We start from the raw sequence: 21839 nt of genomic DNA, 5'->3' as shown, positions 1-21839 counted from the left end.
TGATCACAGGTGGCCCCTCTAGTTTTGAACATCAGGTCTGTTCGTACAAAAGGCAATACATGGAGAGATCTGCCCAAGCTAAACCATGTGTGTGCGGTGTCTTTTGCCAGAATCATACCTGGTGTTTTATAACATGCACACTAGCCAGGTCCAATATGCTTTCCTAGCTGGGAGATGGAGGGTTTCCCACAGCGCATGTTATCAAGGTGACCAAGAAAGAAAAAGGTTATTTTTGTAAGGAAGGATCAATTTTGGCTGGCAACTGGAAAATATGTCAAAAATACTTAAAATTCAGTAACACAAAAACCACATATTCTGCTCACTGTGTAATTAAATTAAAAACCAAACAAAAAAGGCAATTAAGAAATCACTGTTTAACAAGCAGGAACTTTCTAGAATGATAGAAAACATTTTAAGCCTGGGATAGGGGATTGATAATGTATAAATACACGTGTGTGTCAAGTATATCCTACTGTAGTTATAATTTATGCATTTGTTCTAAGTAATTATATCTCTATAAAAATATATCCATGAAGTGGTATTTTAAGATGTAATTCCAAATAGCACTTGAGTGGAAGAACAAATGATAATAGAAGTGAAAACAATACTAGAATTAAACCAGAATGAAAACATATATTCTTCCCTTGGTACCCATGAAAATGAGGTTTGGGCTTCACTCACACAGCAATATCTTAGGACGCTCAGGTTCTGTTGGGAAATGGAAGAGCATTTGCATATAATCTATGCCCATCTTCCCGTCTCTAGGTTACTAACACAATGTAAATGCTGTGTAAATAGTTGTTATGCTGCATTGTTCAGGAGATAATGACAAGCAGAGAAGTATGCACTGTTCAGTACAGATGCAAGCATTCATGGTATATTCAATATGCAATGTGTTGGATCCACAGATGTGTTATCTGCAGATACACGCATTGGACTGGATGTGGAAGCAAGATGCAGGCAGACAAGTATTAGAAGACAACGGCAGCCCATAATGTTTATATCTGTACAAACCAGAAGTCAGCAGGTGGAGTCCACTGCAGGTCTGGTGTGAGCCACCAGCAAGGGTGAGCCATCAGGCCTGGCTCTCTCAGCCGGTGCGGGTCCCGTGGTGCCCAGTGTGATAAGCTGTATCCAGAGGCTTTCTCATTCTGACTGTGTGGATGGGGTCTCACCACTGTGTGGGGCTCTCACATGGGCAAACAGGTGTGACAACTGGCCAAGTGCCCCCTGCATTCCTGGCAGCCACAGAGCTTCTCCCCAGAATGAGTTCGCACAAGTGACTCTTTAGGGTAGAAAGGTGACTCAAAACCTGCCCACCGGTCCCATGCCGGGACACCCTCTTCCAGTGTGGATTCTCTTGTGCAGGTTCAGGTGTGTGATGGTGTGGCAGGGCTTTTCCTGTGCATGCATAGAGCTTCTCTCTGACATGAGGGTGCAATGCTCAGTGGTGAGTGCTTCCTGATTTTTTGCAGTGGCTGAATTCAAAGGACTTCTCATCCGTGTGGGTCCTCAGGTCGTGTGGCAGGTTGGAGGAATATTGAATGTCTGCCTGCACTCTCCGAAGCTCTCTACAGCATGATTTAGAGCTGTACTGGAAGGACGTTTCACACTGTTTGCATGCACAGCTCTCCATGCTGTGGATGTTTTCAGGCCTGATTAAATGAGCATCTCGGAAGAAGGGTTTTCTGCTCTCTTGTCTTTCTGGAAGGGGCCTCCCCAGCATGAACTCTGTGGCACTGACAGAGTGGTTCCATGCTGCTAAATGTTTTCTGCAGCTTGTTGTGGAGTTTTCTCCAGGCTGGGGTTGCTCCTTTTTTGAGCTGATGGATGCAATCCCTGCAAAATATGCCTTGGCTTGAAATTAACTGGGGGTTGAAACTGTGGTTCTGAAATGAACTAACCAGGTCCATGGGAAGACTTCTCGCAGTGATCCGCAGCTCTTTTCTTTGGTCCAGATGGGCTCCTGTGCTGGGTTTGCACAGTGACCTGGGATTGGGGTCTGGCAACCCAGGAGCACTGGTTTCTTCTTCTATGTCACCCTCCTGGAGCTAGGTGGGGTCCCCAGCAAGTAGAGCATCTGCAGGTCACTGGATGGTATAGCTCTGAAATACACTGCAGAGACGCCAACTCTTTGGCTGTGAGTTGAGATTCCTGGTCTCCCCGTCATGACACAGGTGCCAGGATTCCAGGTCTCACAAGGTGCTCTCTCTTGGGTGAGATCCTGCCACCACCATACCCTGTGCCATCTCAGCCATCTGGGTTCAGAAATGTATGAGATCAGTCACTGGTTGAATGAACAGGGCCAGGTCACCTGCATACGCTGTAATTTCTACTTCAGAGACATGATATGATTTTCTAATATTAGAACAGTGAGAATATTTTGCCCTATATCAAACATGTTATTGAAGACAACTGTGATTTTTCAAAATTCAAGAGGAGACGAAAACAAAAACAAAAACAAACCTCCTGCCTTCCCAAGCGTTGGTCTCAGGTGATTTGGGCTTTGGAGGGGGATACGTGGCCTTGTTCTAGAGCTCTGAGTGGATTCCCCCAATTTCTGCTGGGAGGGTCCTGCTGTCCAGAGTGAGGACTGGGGAGCTCGTAATGCCCATGAGGTGCAAATGCATTTTCAGTTATTTTATTAAGCTGGCCTTTCAAGTTCATTATCACTACTATTTATGGTTGGGCTATGTTTCTCCAGAGACTCTGCAAATAGCTCTCCTATTGTTCAGGTAAAATTTATAGCTAGCTGGAGTAAGAGGCAGCAGCACTCGAGCCCAGGCTTGCTCCTCTCATGGGAAACAAGAGCTCCACCAGTCCTCTGGGTGCGCGTAGACGTTGTGTATGGGCCCAGGCATCTTTTAAATACAGCTGATTAACCACACTGCAGGGACTCAGGGGGGAAGGCGAAGGTCTGCCTGTGGAAGGTGCAGGGGGTGGTGTGCATTCCGGGGTACCACATCCTCCTCGGTTGTCATCGGCTCTGGCAACCTCTGCCTTCTGTTGTCACGGTTTCCTTTGGATGCAAAGGTGCTGGCCAGACTGCAGCGAGTTCCCTGCCTGTAAGGGAGAGAAAGGCCTTCTTCTCAGAAGAGGCCACACAGCGCTCGGGCACTTGTGGTAGTGCCATCTGCACCTCCCGGGGATTTCACACTGCTCCGTCTCCAGTGGGGCTTGAAATTTCTGGCCAGGCTGGGAGGAAGGAAGTGGCTTTAGCGCTGAGCCACACATCTGCCCCCCATGAGCTCTGGGTGGGTCACACGAGTAGGGGGAGGGGCGCTAGTGTCAGGTATGGCAATCTAACATTGTCTCAGGGACACGTGGAAACAGTGATCAGTCCTGTACTTTCTAAAAAGAAGCTGTGAGAGGCTGTGGGGGGATTTCCCTAGAGCCCCTGTGCAGTTCTAAGCCCTGGTCCTACCAGCATAATCAGACCAACACAAGGCCATGTACCTGATGCCTTGAGGATACCTGACCCGAGGAGGCCCAGGTAAAATCCTCATCGGTAAAACCGAGGGTCAGACAGACCATCTCTACGGTTTTCTTCAGCTTTGAGGATTTATGATGCCAAAATAGAAAGGACTTCCCCTTATTAGCACATTTCCTTGCCTTTTGGACTCTAGCAAGATCTTGTTTATGTTGGAGCTCTGAGCAGATGTGGTACTGTCCAGGGGTGAATGGGTCCTGTATTATGGCACCCAGACTTTGTGTGGCTGAAGGAAGAGGTGGAACGATGGGGGGAGCCCTTATTTGTGACAGACCTGTCTTCTGGTGAATTATTGTAGTGATAGGCTGTGTCTGGGTTCAACTAGGAAGGGCTAAAGGAAACGGGGGTCAGGAGACTTACAGGAGGGCTAATGAAAAATAGAGAGTATCTTCGGTAGAGCAGTGGGGAATAAAGGTTTCTAAATAAAGCTTTAAAAAAGATGCATTGCAGGAGCCTGGGGATATAGTTCAGCGGCATAAACACAAGCACAAGTTTGCGAGTTCGATTCCTGGCACTCCCCCCAAAAAGATGAACGACAAACCAATTACAATCTGCAGTCCTGAACAGGAGCCAGAATTTTTTTAAAAAGCAGTTACTAAGGGCATTATTTGGACTCCTGTGGAAATTTCAATATGGTTGTTAGATGGTATTATGTTGAATTAAATTCCATACATATGAAATTGATGTTGTGGTTATGTAAGAAGATATCCTTATTTTGGAGAAATACTGCTGAAGTCTTGGAAGTGTGGGAGCATCTGCAGCTTTTATAGGGTCTGCATGTAAAAAATGTGTTTGTGTATGAAATACGTATGCATAGAGAGATGGGGCGGGTGTCGTAAGGCACTAGCAGTTGGTGATGTGTGTGAAGCTGCTGAGTGTTCTCTCTACTCTACTTTCTCACCTTCTGTAACTTTGCAGACTTAAGATAGAAAGTGTGGGGCTGAGTCTCCGAAGGCAGAGATCTGCTGGGGTACAATTCTCTGCCCAGTCCCTTCTTCCGGGTTCACCCATGGGCTGAGGGGCTCATTGCAGCTGAGGCTCATCTCTTCCCTCTGAAGACAGAGTCAGAATCCTGCTCGTAACCATGCTGACCTGGTGATGCGAGACCTCCCCGAGCTGTTCCTGGAACTCACATGTGTCATAGGCTGCTCCTTGTCATCACTCAGGCCTGCTCCTTGTCATAGGCTGCTCCTTGTCATCACTCAGGCCTTAGGGATCTGCCGCAGGTCCTCCTTTTGCGTGACCAGTGTCCTTCCATTTGGGTTGCCCGTGACAGCTCCAAGGGATGCAACGCAGTGTCCAGGGTGTGTGGAAACATCAGGTGCACACACACCATCCTCCGCCCTTGGCTTGCTGTGGGAGAGAAGCAGGAATGCAGGTGAAGGGGCTCGGGACCCCAGTGCAGGCTGAGCTGAGCTCCAGACCAGAGTCCTCCGTGAGCCCCAAGCAGGAGCAGCCTGCAGCCCCACCTACAATGCCTTACTTCCCAATTTTTTGTAACAAATCTCTTCCCAATTTTTTGTAACAAATCTCAAAAGAAGCATGTGGAGTGAAAGGCGGCCAATCTCTGCTGATTACCATATTACATTATTTCATTTAGACAACCACGTTCTTGATGTGACGGAATGATACAAATGGAGGACAGATGAGTGATTGTCGGGGTTCATGGGTGGGGGTTGGGGTGCTACACAAGGGCACCCAGAGACCCTAGCAGGAATGGAAATGGTCTGTATGTTGACTGGACTAGTGTGACGCTGCATTAGGGACCTGGACCATGTGGCCACAGGGAACTGGGCAAGGGGCAAGCAGGACCCCAACTGTTTGTCTTTTTAGATATAATTAAGTTTTTTGGTGCATTTTAGCTATACATGATCATATTCATCGTAAGGAATTTGAACCTGTGCATCATATATTTTGAGTTCTCTATTTTTCCACACCCCTCTCCGTCCTTCAACCCATCTTCCCTTCCCTGTTCACCACGCTTTGTTTCCATTTTATCCTTTTAAAATCCCTTTTCCCTTCCTTTCCCTCTTCACCCCTCCTAGTTCTTTCCTTTTGAATGCTTTCTTCCCATTTCACATGTCACATGAATCTTTAGTTTATTTAAAATACAACACTTGAACAGAGCTCCAGAGTTCCGGCCACGGAGGGATTCGGGCCGCTTATTCACCTGCCCTCTTGATAAGCACCTGCAGTTGGGGCCTGGAGGAGAACCATTACCTGTGAGCCAACTTCCACGGGAGCTGAAAATCAAGCACCCTGCTCCCACCTGCCCCTCCCCGCTTACCTACTGGGATAGATATTTCAACATCTCTTCGGAGGATGACCATATGCAGTATAGCAAATATGGGGGATTTCCTTCTGTCTTCTGTTTGAAGGCATAGGTTGTTTTCACTTTTTGTTATATTTCTTTTGCTCTATTCAGTATTCTCAATTCATTTTACAATGTTCTATTTTTGGTTTGATTTAAAAATATGTAAATGACTTGATAGCTATTGTTAAATTAAAGAGATATACCATAGTACTTAGTGCTACTATCCTAGTATCCTACTGTGAAATCCTGTACCAATTTCACAGCATTGTCTTGATTGGCTTTGTTCTGTCTTACGCTGTTGCATAATTGCTACTTCCAAATTAAAAAAAAATACATAAGACCCATGCATGTGTAGAATCTATGAACAGTTTATGAGAACTGATCTTATGACAATTGATGAACAGATACTTTGAAGAAAAGGAGACACTAAAAAACCCAGTGCTGATCCTGGAGTGTCATAATGTGAAACCCAGCAACAGTGTTATTCTTTGTTCAGAGTGATATTAGCCTGCTTGGGTTTATTGAAAGTCAACATAATTGAAGACATGGATAACTGCCTGGATGTTTAAGTGTAGAGGATTGATAACCATATTTCTAAGTTTTTGTTGGATAGTTGAACAGAACTGGTTGCAATCTCACTGTTTGAATCCCCACTTTATATGCTCCACTTTAGTATCTTGAGTAACTATTTGTAAGAAGACAATCTGTAATCATCAACTAGTGATTTCTTACTGTTTATTTTTCTTTGAAAGTATGTATTATTACTACCCATTTTCTGTTTTTTTAGTCTTTCTTTAAATTTAGTTTTAAAAAGAAGACACTACAGTACCCAGTGCTGATCATGGAGTGTCATGAAGTGAAATCCAGCAATACTATTATTCTTTGTTCAAAATGATTTTAACCTGCTTTAGTTTGTTTAATCTAAACATAAATGAAGATATAGATAACTGCATGTATGTTTAAATGTATAGGATTGACAACCATGTTACTAAGCTTTTAGTGGACAGTTGAACAGAACTTTTTGCAGTCTCTCTGTTTGAATTCCCACTTTACATGTTCCATTTCTGTACCTTGAACAACTATTTGTAAAACGACAACATCAACTAGTGATTTCTTACTCTTTTTTTTCTCTGAATGTATGTACTATTTCTACCTATTTTCTGTTTCGTTTAATCTTTCTTTAAATAAAAAAAATACAACACTTACTTCTAAAAAGGACGATGTAAATGAAACAAGTATGGTGAACTAGTAACATCTAACTGGCTTGGTGAGCAGAGAAATCCTTCGCATTTGGTATGTTCTTTCCTTAATGTTTGAAATGCCTAGTGAAACTAAGACCCTCTGGCGTTACCTTGTGTGTGTGCAGTCCTTCCCAGGACACATACCTGGTCCCTTCAAGCTGGTGAGACAGAAGCACCAGGAAGAACCACTCGGTGAGCACTACAGAAGGTCCTGAGCTCCGGCACTGAACTCAACCGCGAACCAGGCTCCACTTTCTGTTACAGAACTGGGCAAAGTGACACTTAAGAGTTAACCTTGGTGATAGCTACTCCTAGGAAGAAGGCTGGAATCCTGCAGTTTCTAGAACCCTTCAGCTCCAAAGAAGAAAGACATGCATACCAAAATGCGTTTATTATTTAGCAAAAAGTACAACAACTTCACGGTGCAATCAAAAGGGACTAAAGGAGACACATGGAATAGTTGAGATGTAAACACAGCAAAGAAAGTCCGAGATTCAGGTAGGCTGGGATGCTCTTCCAGGAACCATTAGAGGGTAAAGTGTTTCCAGCTCGGCGTCCTGGGGGCAGGCGTGGTTGTGGCAGGGCTACTCGCAGGGATTCTGAATGACAATCAGAAGATATTCCTTATCTGTGGAGAGATGCGGACAAGATTGATTCACTCTAGAAATTCCAGTTAGTACTCAAAGATAGCTGCTGATCTGTTTTTCTCTTCTGAATATAACACGGCCCTAGAGACTGATGGCAGCTCATCAGCATTACCTGGGTGTCAGGGTTTATGTCTGTGGCCCCCAGGCCTCATGAGTTTGCATTGTGCATTTGTGATGGTTCATTGTCTAGTGCTTGGATTGATGGTGTCAGTGCTCCACTCACATAGGGGTGGAGCCAGGGTGTGATGTAATGGCAGGAAGAAGGCGTGTCTTGCTCTTTGGCAGCTCCTGTTTGCTGTTTGCAGCCGCCATGAACTGCGGCCCAGCCATGCCTGCCTGCCTGGGAGCCAACTGAGTGTGGACTGAAACCTCCAAAAACTGTAAGAAATAAACCTTTTCTCTCCCAACTTGGGCTTCAGGTATTTTGTCTCAGCGGTAAATAAAAAGTAACTAAGACACTGAGTATTTAAAAACCACCCACCCCAGCCTGCCTGGAGAGTCTGATTTCATTGGTCTGGGGATATTGAGGCACAGGCCATATTTTAAAAATGCTCTCAGAATGAAATTACAAAGCTGTACTTAGTTTTTTGGGAAATTATAATCTTTTTATTGTATGGAAAAATAAGTCAAAATTTCATAAAAAATAGGAGAATAATCACAGTTAATACATTGTGTATTGTTATGTCAGAGTAGTTACTCAGAGTGCAAGATGTGGGCATAAAAATTCTCCAAACTATGTTGGCAAAAGTCTTTCTTTTTAATGAAGAGAAAACAGTAGTCTAACTATCTGTGTTTTTTCCTTTTCCCTTCCTTCCTTTCTCTCACCCTAGTTCCCCTTTATTTTTGAATAATTTCTTCTCATTTCACAGTATCTATTGTACCTTATTTACTCTTTCAGTTTCTCACACCCAGGTAACACTATGATGTTCACACACGTGAGTCTGATTTATTTCACGTATGAGTACGGTCTCAAATTGCATCCATTTGCCTACCAATGTCTCAAGCTTATCATTCTTTATGGCCAAATAGTACTCCATTGTAGAAAAAGACCACACCATTTAAATCCATTTCTCATTTGATGAGCATTTGGGTTGTTTACAAGGTTTAACTATTACAGATTGTGCTGCTATAAACATGGTGGTGCACATATTGCTGTGGAAAGATGTTTTTAGTTCTTTCAGGAAGATACCCAGAAGGGGAATAACTGGGTCAAGTGGAACCTCTAATCATAGTATTTTGAGGAATCTCCAGACTGATTTCCACAGTGGCTGCACCAGTCTACACTCCCACCAACAGTGGAGACGTTTCCTTTTCCCCCTGAGGCCTCTCCAGCACTTCTATTGATTGATTTCTTGATGATAGCCATTTTTTCTGGAGTGAGATGGAGTCTCAGGGTTGTTTTAATTTGTATCTCTCAAATGACCAATGATGTTGAACATTTTTTCATATACTTATTTGCCATTTGTATTTATTAATCCTAAAAGTGTGTATTAATCTCAGATGCCCAATATTGGATTTGGTCTTTGAATTTGGCAGGGAATCTGACTTTTTTCAAATGTTCATATATTCTAAATATAAGTCCTTTATCTAAGGGACAAGTTTCTTCCTCCCAGGGATTTAAGGATGGTTCCACATACACAAATTAATAAATGCATTATGCCATATTAAGATAGCCAAAGACAAAAATCACATGATTATCTCAGTAGATGCAGGAGAAGTGTTTGACAAAGTACAACTCCCATTAATGATAAAAAAAAAAACCTACAGAAAATTTGAACAGATGGTCTTTACCTTAATCTGAAAAAAGTCATCTATGACAAACCAACAGCCAACAACTGGTCAAAACTGGTCAAAAACTGAAAACTTTCACTCTAAAATCAGAAACAAGACGAGGATGTTGACTGTCATCAATCTTATTCAATATAGTTCTGGAAACATTAGCTAGAGCAGTTAGAAAAGAGGAAGAAATAAAGGCATAAGAATGGGAAAGGAAGAAGTGAAATTACCATTATTTGTTGAAGACAAGATACTCTACATAGAAGACTCCAAAAACTCTACCAAAAGACTTGTAGATTTAATAACCAAATTCATTAGTGTAGCTGGATACAAAGTCAACACTCAAAAATCAAACAATGAATTCACTGAGAGAGAAATTAGCATCAAAAAACAAATACTTAGGAATCAATTTAACAAAGGAAGTAAAACATCTGTACACTGAAAATTGCAATACTCAGAGAAAGGAAATGGAAGAGGATGTCAGAAAGTGGAAAGATATCTCTTGCTGATGGACAGGAAGAATCAACATAGTGAACATTCCAAAAACTTACACAGATTTAACACAATCCCAATCAAAATACCACCAGCATATCTCACTAGAGGAAACATTCCTAAAATTCATTTGAAACCAGAAGAGATCTAGAATAGCAAAAGCAATTCTGGGCAACAAAGGCAAATCATGGAGTATTACAACCCCTGACTTGAAATTATTTTTCAGAGCTACTGTGATAAAATCAGCATGGTACTGGCACAAAAACAGACTTGAGGATCAGTGGAACAGGATAGAAGATGCAGACACAACTCCAAAGACACTCAGCCATCTTATCTTTGACAAAGGTGTCAGTGGAAGAAAGATAGCCTCTTTAATAGATACTGCTGGTACACTGGCTTTCTATATGCTGAAGACTAAAACTAGACCCATGCCTAACACCATCCACTGAACTAAAATCAAAGTGGATCCAATTTCTAAATATTAAGACAGAAACACTAAATCTACTGGGAGAGAAAATAGGTAGAAATTTTGAAGACACAGGTATAGGCAGAGAGTTCATGAGCAAAACCCAGATTGTGTGGGAGATACTACAAAGAATCAACAACTGGGATCTCATTCATTAAAAAGCATTTGCACATTGAAGGAAATCACCAACAGGACCACAGGACAACCCACAGAGTAGTGATTCCAATTTGACAGATGTGCTACACAAAAGTGTGTTCTAGTCTAGGGTTAAGCGCATGACACAGCCATTGAGTGACTCTTTGCAGAAGGATGAGCTTTGTGGGTGCTGCCTTCCTCTAGGCCAGGCTGGCTGTGCTTTACCTGTAGGGAGCGGGCTTCCTAGCTCTCCCCAATTTACTCTCCGGACAGGGCACTTATCTGTGCACTCTACAGTCTGTGTGCCTGATTTGCTGAAAATGAGAACTGCACCCACATTTTCCGTTGGCTGAGAGTAAATGCAAAACGGGTAAATTCAGTGTATGCAAAGATCAAATCAATCATGGATTTCATAAAATTTTCAAGTTGGAATCTTCAGATTCCAACATCTTCATTTTGTAACCCAAGAAAATCGTGTTTTATATTGCATATTTGTTATGGGTTAAAAACTGGTGGTCAACTTAATGCCAGCAGAATTAGATCACCATGCTGCTGAGTGTAGATGTTTAACCTGAGGAAAGTTGCCAGCATAAATAGAGACGTGGAGAAGGATTGTGTTGACGCATCGTGGGTTCTCCTATGTTGCTGTTTGAGCCGTTGGTTCTCCTGGAGAAGCTCGGTCCTCACATTGTGCACTGCTTCCTGGCTCAGAGGGGAAGATGTGTGCTGCTTGGTCTCCAGGGTGAACTCGTCACACTGCTTCCTGGCATGTACCTGACTGTGCTTGTCGTCGGAGGACCTCAGGGCCTCCGTGTCGCTGAGGATAGCTGTGGTGCATTCAGGACAGCCCTGGTCTTTGTTGTGAGTGTGACTTTTTGGCTCCAGCATAGAACCCTCATCCCACCCGCACAGCTCCTTCACCCCGCTGGCATGGACTTCCCAGCATGGATCCATAAAAGAGACTGGTGTGAGTCCTTCTTGTGGGCTCTAGACCTCCAGTTGGACTCATGGGAGGCACTGTCATGAGCTCTGGGTCTTCTTATGGACTCATGTGGGACACTGCTGTGGCATCCCTTTAGCCCTTGGCTAAATTTTCTATGTCTTTGGTGTTGCGGATAGATTTCCTGCATTTTCCTGTGTTAACTCCTGGGGACCATTATAAAATAATATTATAAACTCCCCGTCCTGATTCTAGTTGTTCTCTGCACAACCCCAGACTACAACAATATTAAAATCCACAGTCCTCTGCTCTTTGAAACAAGACTGTTAACCAGTAAAATGGAAAGAGGCTTTCAACACAAAAGTGAGATGCGGGGTTACCTGGAGCGACCATGATTTCGTGTTTCTTTGACCTGATCCTAAGGAAAGTTAAGTCGTTCTGAGGATCAATATCTCGGATCGTGCTCTTGGCTTTTATTGTGAGCTGATGGAGAAGACCTGCGTACTGAACCGTGGTCGAGTTGTCCAGAGTGGTCCGGATAGGGATACCTATTATGAAATGTGGTTGGGGTTAACGTCTTTTTTATGATTCTAAAAACAGTATGAACATTATAAAGTTATTACAAACACTGCTAACAGTAAAGAGGGTGAAAAAGTGATACGGATATTGCTGGTAACAATTTCACTTTACAGCCTTACTGTGTTTCTCATCTCTACCTAGATGTTTAAGTGTAAACCTAGTCTTACAAAATTGTTTCTTCCTTTCAGATGGAGTGTACAGTTGTTGCTGTTGACAATGTCATCGCCATTAATTTTAAACCTCGCATACTTAAATATTATGGACATATCATAGTGCATTCAACCGCCTACAGTTTAGACAATTGGTCTTTACATTTTTTTGGTAGTGGTGTGATGAATGATTTGTGCACACGTCATTTGGAAGTTGTTCATAGATTATTGTAGCCCACAGTGGATGCATTTGTATATAAAGTACCTTCCTCAAGCATCTTATCTGCAGCGAGTCTGCTTTGGAATGCTTTGTATAAAGAATGCTGTGACAGTTCCTTCCTGAAACCCAAAACATAGAAAAGTGTCGCTACCCATGCTGGAGTCATCAGAAGAGACTTTTCAGAATTTCTCCCTAATGTCTCACATGGTATTTTGCAAACCTTACAATTTTTTGTTAGAAAAACAAGGTAACAAAGATTATATAGTTTTGCTCTGCATTCCCTGGTTTGCACTTATTTTTGATTTTAAATATTATTAAACTTGGCTACTAGATTGCTCTATCATTCTACTATGAGTATCAAACACAATCTATTAACTTACTTGGAAGATTCTAGCTAGACAAATATGCAGGTATAATTCACCTCTGCTCAAATCAATCCAGCTAATTCAGGTCAGCCAGTGCTTCCTACCTGTTATGTAACAGGCACTGTGATAGGCAGTTTGTATACACCATGTTATCTCTAAACAAGGAGAGCCTTCATTGCATTTTGCGGGTTGCCAAATAGGAATTCCAGGGTCTTTCTTTGCAGAGGTGCCTTTACTTTAGAGGGACACGTGGAGTGCAATGGGGGATTGCTGACCCATTCCTTAGGTTCCTAAATTAAGGCCAATCAATAAAAGAATCTAACCCAGTTTTCCATTTTCCTTCAGAAAGGGTAGCTCCAGAAACCTTCATACAGAGAGCACTTTCAAGAGTAGAAGAGCACTAGGAACTGAAAGTTATCAAATTTTGATGAGGCTGTTGGAGAGAATCCATTCTACCCTGCAAGAGACTAGTTACTTTTTAAGATAACTACTATCTCCAGCACAAGTCTTGCTAAAGAATGTAAGCACAGTACTTACAGGGAAGCCTCGTCAATAGATAAGGTGTGATATACAACTGTTAATTTCCAAATTATTATATGCTGGCCACATCTCCTCTTTCACACCCGATGGAAGGGCACAAAGCACGTCTTTAACAAACAGGAAACAAATGTTGCTAGCACTCCAACTTTGAGGATAACTTTTGGTGAATACTTTTATTATTTTACATCCTAAATAGTGACAATCTATGGAGCCTGAGCTGCTCAGTGTCAACAAAAGAAATACAACCCGGGTAAGTTCCTTAGAGTGTGAAAGACAAGATTATGAGTCTTGACGTTCAGGCCTGTTTAGGAACGATCCACGCACTCTGGGAACAGGTGGGGGTTTTTCATATATATCGGAGACACGGAAACAAGTAACAGCTATTTAGTGAGCTTTTGCTGGGAACCTTGTGAGGTAATTAAAAAATAACTTAAAGCATAATTTTAGGACACAGTAGCCTAGATATTCCTCCAGGCATGTTCTAGGTCAACTCCAGAAGGTATGCATTGGTGTTTATAATCTTCACTTCTGGGCCATCATTATCCTGTATCTTAACTTTGTTCAGATAAAGGAATTGCTTGACTCAGTCTATGTAGTGGTGATTCTTCATGCTAACGACTACAGTGGCCTGCTGGGTGGCTATTTTGTCATGCCTTGTGCCAGAGATTTAAGCTGTTCCTATTCTTTGACTTTTATAAACAGTATGACCTTACAATGTCATTTCACATTTGTATGTATGTATAGAATAAATTCTTAAAATGGAGCTTCTAGAACAAAGAATATAGGTGTATTTTAAGTTCGATATTGCCAAATTTATGGCATTGGTTTAAAATATAAATATATGATGCCAGTAAGCTGGTACTTATTATTTCAGTTTATCATCTTCAGCTGTATATTTGCACTTTGGTTGCCAGATTGTATATCAAAATAAAGAGAAATGGCAGGACGGCTGATAAGCTCTAATGAAATTCACATGGTGGATTGTTAGAAGAGCCAAGAATATTTAAAATTAAGAGAATACAGGACCTTGGCTTAGACACATAAGAATATATGACAGATATGACCAGGAGGCAGACAGATATTTATATTCACTGGTATATAACGGAATGATCACGTTGTAATATTACATACAGTGAGTGGTTTTATAAATAGGAAACCCATATTAATAAACAAGCTATGCTAATCAAAACCTGTGCCACACACCATCGATAAACTGGCAAGCTACGTGAGACCAGAGGACTAATATTTACCCTGGCCCATGGGGAGTGCTCAGTGCACACTACACCCACCCAACCAAAAATACAATCTGAGATAGGTTAAGGCAATTTGCCTGTAATCAGTGTACAAAAACCATTAGTAGAGAACAAAGAGACACAAATAGACCATATTAGTTAAATGTTTTCTGTATGAAATTTCATGAGATTTCCAAAAGCCAGAAAGCTGTACTATAATGAATGACACTTTCATCTAAAAGTGAGCAGGCTGTTGGAATCAAGCACTGAGAATGTTACATTCTGGTCATGCAGCTTATACTACACACTATTAATAAACACCCTGCTCCTGCACGCTGGTATTAATAAGCTGACCACAAAAACAAGCCTCTCATTTATAGTTTTGGGGGAAAAGGTTAATTTAACTTTTAGGCAAAAATCGAGTATCTATAAGCCTTGAAAAGTGCCCTGAATCCTTACACAACCTTATCCCAGGAGAGGTTAATTAAAAATTAATGGGTATTAGAAAAATATTTTGTTGCCCGTAGCTGAGACAAGTTTTGAGAAACCTCGGGAAAATAAAGTGAAAGTGACTTTTAAGGCCGCTACTCAGCAGATTACTCACTGTGGTGCACTCTTATGCCACCCCCACCCCGCCCGATTTAAATGTGCACGTGCCCCGGGATACAGACACGATGAGAAACTGCAGGTGTGGGCAGCTGCCAGCCTCCTCCCAACGTTCTGCAGCTTCTTAAACAGAGTGATGCTCATCATGTAGATATTACATATGAATTTTAAACTTCCCTACTGTCAGGACGCTTTTATTTTATTTGCCTATTTATTATTGTGCATTCTTTTATCTAAGTCTTTTCCTCGTTTGTGGAGTAGGTTTGTGGACCGAGGCTGTGTCTGCTTTTGGGACATTCAAAGCACGTCGCCAGGGTTATGTGCTTTCCAAAAACCCCGCCCCATGAAGCTGCTAGATGAGGCCCCCTGGCTGCCACAGGAGGGTGCAGCTCTCCAGGGTCCCCCAAGTTCAAGTCCAGCCTGGACAGGGTCATGTGGTTTGGAAAGAGAGTCCCTAAAGACACTGTGAGTCAGAATGAAGGCACTGGGGTCGTGGGGTGCCCCAACCTTCTAACTGGGGAAACGGGAGAGGACAATTCCATGTGACCGAGGAAGCATGGAAGGCTAGGGGCGCAGTGTCCCTAAGCCAAGGGACACCAGAGACTGACAACTGCCCCCAGGAGCTGGGGAGGGGCCAGCAAAGCTTTCCCAGTGGGACATTTGAGACCACCGTGTCTCAATGCCATTTCAGGACCACTTCTGGCCTCCAGGCTGACAGAAAAGGTTTCTGTTTGAAGCCAGCAGGTGTGAGGGACTTTGCTGAAATAAACAAAGCACCGTGGCCCAAGCCAACCTCAGGAGGCTGCTGGTGAAGTCATGCGGAGAGCTGAGACTAGAGAGGGTGAGTGCTGAGTGCATGCAAATCTTTGGAAATAAACTCAGTCTAACGGGTGCATCCCCGGGGGCTGGAGGACTTCTGGAGCTGTCTGCCGCGGCTCTTGACTTCACCCGTAAGGATGATTGTAGATCCTCTCTCTTCTCTGAGTATTCAAGCTGAGTGAATTTATTATAATCACACTCGCTATACAGATTTGGTTTTGAGCTAGTTTTTATCGTATAAAAAATCTAATGTTTTATCTGTGAAAATGAACTAAAATCTCCACCTTCTCACAATTAATTACAGTTCTATTAAGTGTTAGCTGTTTTAGGGGGTGCACAGGGCAACTATTCTTTTATGTAACCATCATAACCACCGGCAAAGTACAGTACGTTCTTTTCCACCATCCTTAATGGTAAGGAATTAAAATTCAGAGTTGAAGCAGAGTTTCCGCTGCGAGTTGCACATTAAGGATGTATTGATGGATTCTGCCAGGCCCTGAGCAGGTAATACATCAGGTTTACAGTTGAATCAGGAACTATGTGGAGTATTGAATTATTTCTATGAAGGTCTGGAATTTCCAGTATCTTTTGCCTTTACTAGTGACCCAATTAGCAGTGAGACTAGCAGGCACTTTGTGAGGTCACTGCCGTGGCTGAGCAGGGGGCAAAGTGCCTGGGAATTGCTGTGTGGATTTTTTTTTTTTTTTTTTGGTACCAGAATCGAACTCATGACCTCACACTTGCCAGGCAGGTGCTTGTGCCGCAGAGCTAACCCCTGCCCTGTGCGGATTCTTAAGGAGGGTTGTGTAGCGAGAATAAGGATCTGGTGAGTCTTTAGATTTCATGGTTGGAAATGCATTGGCCCTTTTAATGCTACATCTGCAAATACTGTAAATAACATCAAAATGGATTCTCAGTGATTTTTTCTAATTATGATAAAGGAAGAATTTCACTTAAAATGAACACTGAAACTTTCCACATTTATAACTTTAGAATAAAAACAAATGGTGAGCAATAATATTCTCCTTATCTTAAACATGATAGCTTCATTGGCACCCCTGAAATGATGAAAGGGAAATAATAGAGCTTTAAAAAACATGTAATCTGTGTTTCTTAGGGATATATAGACATTTTTAGACATGTCTGGCTAATACAACTAGCCCTAGCTTCCAGCCGAATGCTTGGCATATAATAGATACTCAACGATGTTTGACGTATGACTAAATTTACAAAATATGCTCTCAATTTCAAATTGTAAGATGTTTGTTTCAAGGCTTTATACGACCGACAAATCCCTGGGTTGATTTCTGTGTGTCAGGAAGACAACCTGCGACATACTTACCTTCTGCGTTTACAACCATGGTTCCAATCACTCCTTTGTGGCTCTGGATTCTTTTTAGGGTCTCCTCTACCTCTGTCTGCAAGAGATCAGAGGAGCAATGAATCCAAAGGGTCTCTGTGGTGATATCAGCACTAAGGAGAATGATCTTCAGAAGGATACATTTCCCCCCTCTCCTTAACCTAAGGTGGAGGCACTGGGTGCTATAACCCCAGATATTTAAAGCCAGCTTGGAAATCATCAAGCCCTACATACAAACCTATATAAGATTCTCCCCGATTCAACCCTGACAGTTCTCTTGGATCGCTCCCTTTTAGTGACAGAGAGATCATATTGCCTCCCAGGAAGAGTATTTTGGCTAGAAAAGTACTTTTCACGTTGCATAGAAACCTGCCCTGGGCCACCTTTAACGTGTTAATCGTTCTGTATTCACAAAACCTCTTTCTGTGTATTATTGTCTTTCCTTTCTCTAGCAGTGGCTTTTACTGAGAAACTGAATTTTCGTTAGTGTCACCTAACTTGCTGTTCATTCAGATGATCAGGTTTCAGAAGGGTATCATGGAAAATAACATGTTCCAGGATCCCAGGGTTCTCTTGAAAACTATAACTTGAGTCTTGGTTGCAAGCTGAATGTCAAATTGTGAATGATTATATTGCAATCCCATGACTGAGACTTAAAAGTATTTTTTTTTTGCGTATACTCTATTGTACCAAGTTTTCTTCTTATGTAGAGATGCCAAAATTAATATTTTCTAACCATTTAAACATTGATCAAAATATAAAGCGAATAGTTAAACTGAAAATTTTATACACTAATGGACGTATTGCCACTAATTCCCCTCAAATTTTTTTTGACACCCTCATCCCATAATTCTTGTCATTTTTGGAAGCAGTTTTGGAAATCATCCTGTGGTTGTCCAGTGTCATCCAATAGAAAAAGCAAGCTCGTAAAGCCCTTATGGGGTCCTGATCTACCCCTGTGACTCTGCTTTTTCCCCCAAGTTAAAATGACAATGAAAATTAAAAGTTGTGAATTGCTTCAGAACACTGGGGGAGACATGGTAATGCACCTAAAGACACTTAAAAGGGGGCTTTTAAGTGCATGTGAAGTGAGGGGAGTATTTTGAAAGGGACTAGTGGTAATGTATCTTTTACTACAATAAAATATTCTAATTTAGCGTTCACCGTATTTCTCCATCACACCTATATTGTTCATGTCTGAGCTTTCCCTGGATATTCTGAATGTTAAGAGTATTCTGCAGTCCATTGATGAGGGATGGTGATATCCTCCACATTCCACAGGTGAACATTATGTTACTTTAGTCAAGACAGGTTTCTTTTGCCCTTCATGTGAGGCTGAGCACTTATCTTTTTTACCACTATAGCAGCTGTTTTTTCAATCTCAGGCACTGCTGTATGAGGACCATAATCTTTGCTATTTTAAACACTGTATCATTTGCCTAGCATGTCCTGTAATCTCATTGCCAAAAAGCTTAAATAAATGCATTTTAAAAGGAAATCGTTTACCATGAAAATAAATGGAAAACTGCTATTATTTGGTGTAAACAGAAATAACCGTGAAATCAAAACAGAAGGAAGACAGGGCACCTGGTTTTGATTTCTACTGCAGGGAAAGCTTGGAGCTGGAGGCTCATCAGATTGAGCGCAGAGCCATCTTGCTTAAGGTGAAAACTAGAAATCACCACATGGCAGGAACTACAACTACCAGAAGCGGTCTCCTCTCTGAAGGCTTCCATAAATGGAAGGAAGAACTTTCTCACGATGGGACTCACCGGCATTTGGCACACCTGGGCTATCTTAGGTCCTGATGAATGTTTGCCATCACACTTTGGGACACTGCACTAAAGCCCAATACTTGTACAGGGCATCGATCCTCTATTACCTTTCTGATCATCTTTAAGACAATGTCCACAGCTCTTTACAACCAGCGTCCTGTTTATCGTTTTTGTTTACTCCCCTCTCCTCCCAGGTGCTTCTCTTCTCTTGATTGCTAAGTCCTCCTAGTACAGTACCGCGGGTCCCCCCGCCCCCGCTAGCTTTCCCCAGTCCCTAATGCGCTTTTCTTAATTTCTGTGGACAGGAAGAATGGATCTCTTCCCCGTCTCTTTTCTCTTGACTTTCTTCTCACTCGGTGTCGCCTCCTCCCCCGCCCCATCCCCCTGTTCTCCCTGCTCCATTTCTTCCTTTCCCCTCAGCAGATTTTTCTCTTCTGCATCTCGCCGCGGCTCCTTCACGAACATTCCTGACTCTTGAGATTTCTGATCTTGATTCATCTATCTCATCGATTTCCTTCTCCAATTTCCCGATTTAATCCTCGGCAAGAACCACCCCCAAGACAGCTTCCCCCCATCCAGGCATCTTCTTCCCGCCACCCCCACTCAGGTCTCCCTCTCTCCCCTAAAAGAAGCCTCTGGAGCCACCATCCGCGGCCGCGGCTAGGGAGCCGGGAAGCCGAGGCTCACGCAGGTCGCCGCCCTTGGCAGCGGGGCAGTGACGGAGACCATGAATTTACCATCGCGTGGCCAGCAAGACTCTGGACTCTGGCGCCTTTGCCTCCGCTGCTGTCAACAACGCTTCCAACCGTTGCTAGGAGACAAAGGAGGAAGTGGCATCCCGGAAGCTGAGGGGTCGCGCCTGCGCAATTGCGATTGGGCAGCAGCCCCGGGGGTCGACTCTTCCGCCCTGACTTAGTGGCTGACGCCTCCGGGCCGCCGTAGGCGAAGGTTAGTGAAGTTGGCGGCTGGCTTTTACCTGCTCTGCTTCCGGACTTGAAGAGCCACGGGGCTGAGGAGGGCGGAGGGGCGTGGGCCAGGCTGCTGCATGAGTGTCAGTTCTCTAAGTCCTTTAAGTGCCACTCAGGAACTGTTTGATGACCGCCTACCATGTACCGGGTGGGGTACATGGTTTGTTTCCGCAGGGGAAATAAACCAAACGCCACCAGCGGAGCTGTAATGTCCATGGGCGATACGTGTTGGGGCAGATAAACAGGGATGGGTTCATGTGACTCCGGGCTCCGGCTGTCTTAGGTACTTGGTGACAGACTCAGCTGCCTTGTAACATGTGCTCTGCCCTGTGCAGCACCGGTAGACCCTTTAATGTATCTTATTTGTAGATACATTATGGAGCAACTCTCTGTCTCTCAATATACATGTGCATTACATGTGCATATATATATTTACATGTATGTATATGTATATATATTCATTCATATATATTCGTTTATATCTTCATATCCCAAAGCAAGTACTAGTATACTAGTACAGCAAGCACCATCACAGGTCTTATGCTTCCAGCTCCCACCTGGTTGTGTTATCTCTTTTTGCTCTCAACTCGGTTGAAGAGTTCGAAGGACATTGATACTGTTGTGGCCTGGGAGGAAGAGACCAACTGCCGTAGGAAGCGCAGCAAGGAAATTTTGTGGCTGGCGTCATGTTGTGAATTCCTGGGGTCCGGAGAGGACAAACACGATGATTAAATGCAGTTACAAGGTGGGAACGCCTCTCTCTCAGGACCATGCTGTGATAACTTCTTCATGATGGAGTCTGTGCCTCCATTTTCAGAGAGCAATCTCACAGCAAACAAGATGTGCTTATTGCCAAGAGTGTCTCAGCTACAGACAAGAAAGGCTCTGTTAGGGAAGCTTTGCATTTGGTGGTTTTGGACTAGATCTGTTTCAACCTAGGTGCTGTCATTATATGATATTAAATGATATTATGCCTAGGTTCTGTTATTATACGATAATAACTTTGATACAGGAACACTGAGAAGCTCTGGTTCTGTTTCAGTTTTTGCTGGGGGTGGAGAGATGATTCTGGACACTATAAATTTCCCCTTCAAGCATTTACAATTCTCAAAAAGTCAGTTAACCTTCCAACTTCACACTGAGCACTTGGGACTCCAGCTGAGGCCCTTTGGAAAGATCGGTCAGGGTTTAGGGGAAAAATCTGAACCTGAGTGTGTGTGTGTGTATGTATGTGTGTAAAGACTTGCTTCTATCATTTTGCAGTAATGAAAATCTAGGTCTTTACAGTAATACTAAACTAATTGTCTAAAAGACCAATTTTGGGGCTTGGAGTGTTTCTGAAAAGGGGATTCTCACTATATGTATACATAACCATTTAAAAAAAATAAAAATCATGGCAGTGCACCATACCTGTTACGTCAATCAGTGTTAAGGAAGGAGCTGACTGCATATGCATGGGGAGTGAATTCCCTCATTTCTAAAGTCAGAGTGTCAGACTCATTCGATAGCTGACAGCTGTGATTAGAGCAAAGAAAGACTCCAGCATGAAAGGCACCGACGGGAGAACCCAACTGCTGGGAAAAAAGTGAGAGGTAGCCAAACGATGTCCAACCCACAGTCAAGTTTAACTCACCGTGCACAGGAAATCAATGAGGAGAATATGAGCCATTTTCTTCTCATTGATTTTCACTTCTAATTATTCCTTGGAGACAGCTTGGTTTAATT

General features: G+C 42.9%; 1 protein-coding gene and 1 long non-coding RNA gene across 5 annotated transcripts in view; one reads left to right on the top strand and one right to left on the bottom strand.

The window, feature by feature from the left end:
- Positions 1-7421: 7421 nt before the first annotated feature.
- On the bottom strand, positions 7422-20015 carry Dynlrb2 (dynein light chain roadblock-type 2). Its single transcript, XM_003462859.5, has 4 exons — positions 19884-20015; positions 17354-17429; positions 11882-12049; positions 7422-7673 (listed from the first exon to the last, which is right to left on the bottom strand). The coding sequence occupies exons 1-4, from the start codon at positions 19884-19886 to the stop codon at positions 7630-7632; spliced, it is 291 nt and encodes a 96-aa protein (XP_003462907.2). The 5' UTR covers positions 19887-20015; the 3' UTR covers positions 7422-7629.
- Positions 19964-21839, top strand: part of LOC101787708 (uncharacterized) — a 65564-nt gene continuing 63688 nt past the window's right edge. For all 4 annotated transcript variants that reach the window (XR_002789523.2, XR_002789522.2, XR_001199600.3 and 1 more), the window contains exon 1: positions 19964-20094. This is a non-coding gene — a long non-coding RNA (uncharacterized LOC101787708). The remainder of the gene's footprint in view (positions 20095-21839) is intronic.

This window comes from Cavia porcellus, unplaced genomic scaffold, assembly GCF_034190915.1.
Source record: "Cavia porcellus strain 051 isolate PalLab524CR breed Dunkin Hartley unplaced genomic scaffold, mCavPor4.1 scaffold_4, whole genome shotgun sequence".
NCBI classification, from domain to species: Eukaryota; Metazoa; Chordata; class Mammalia; order Rodentia; family Caviidae; genus Cavia; species Cavia porcellus.
Note: the sequence above shows the minus strand (reverse complement) of the source record. Positions and strands in the feature narration are given on the sequence as shown.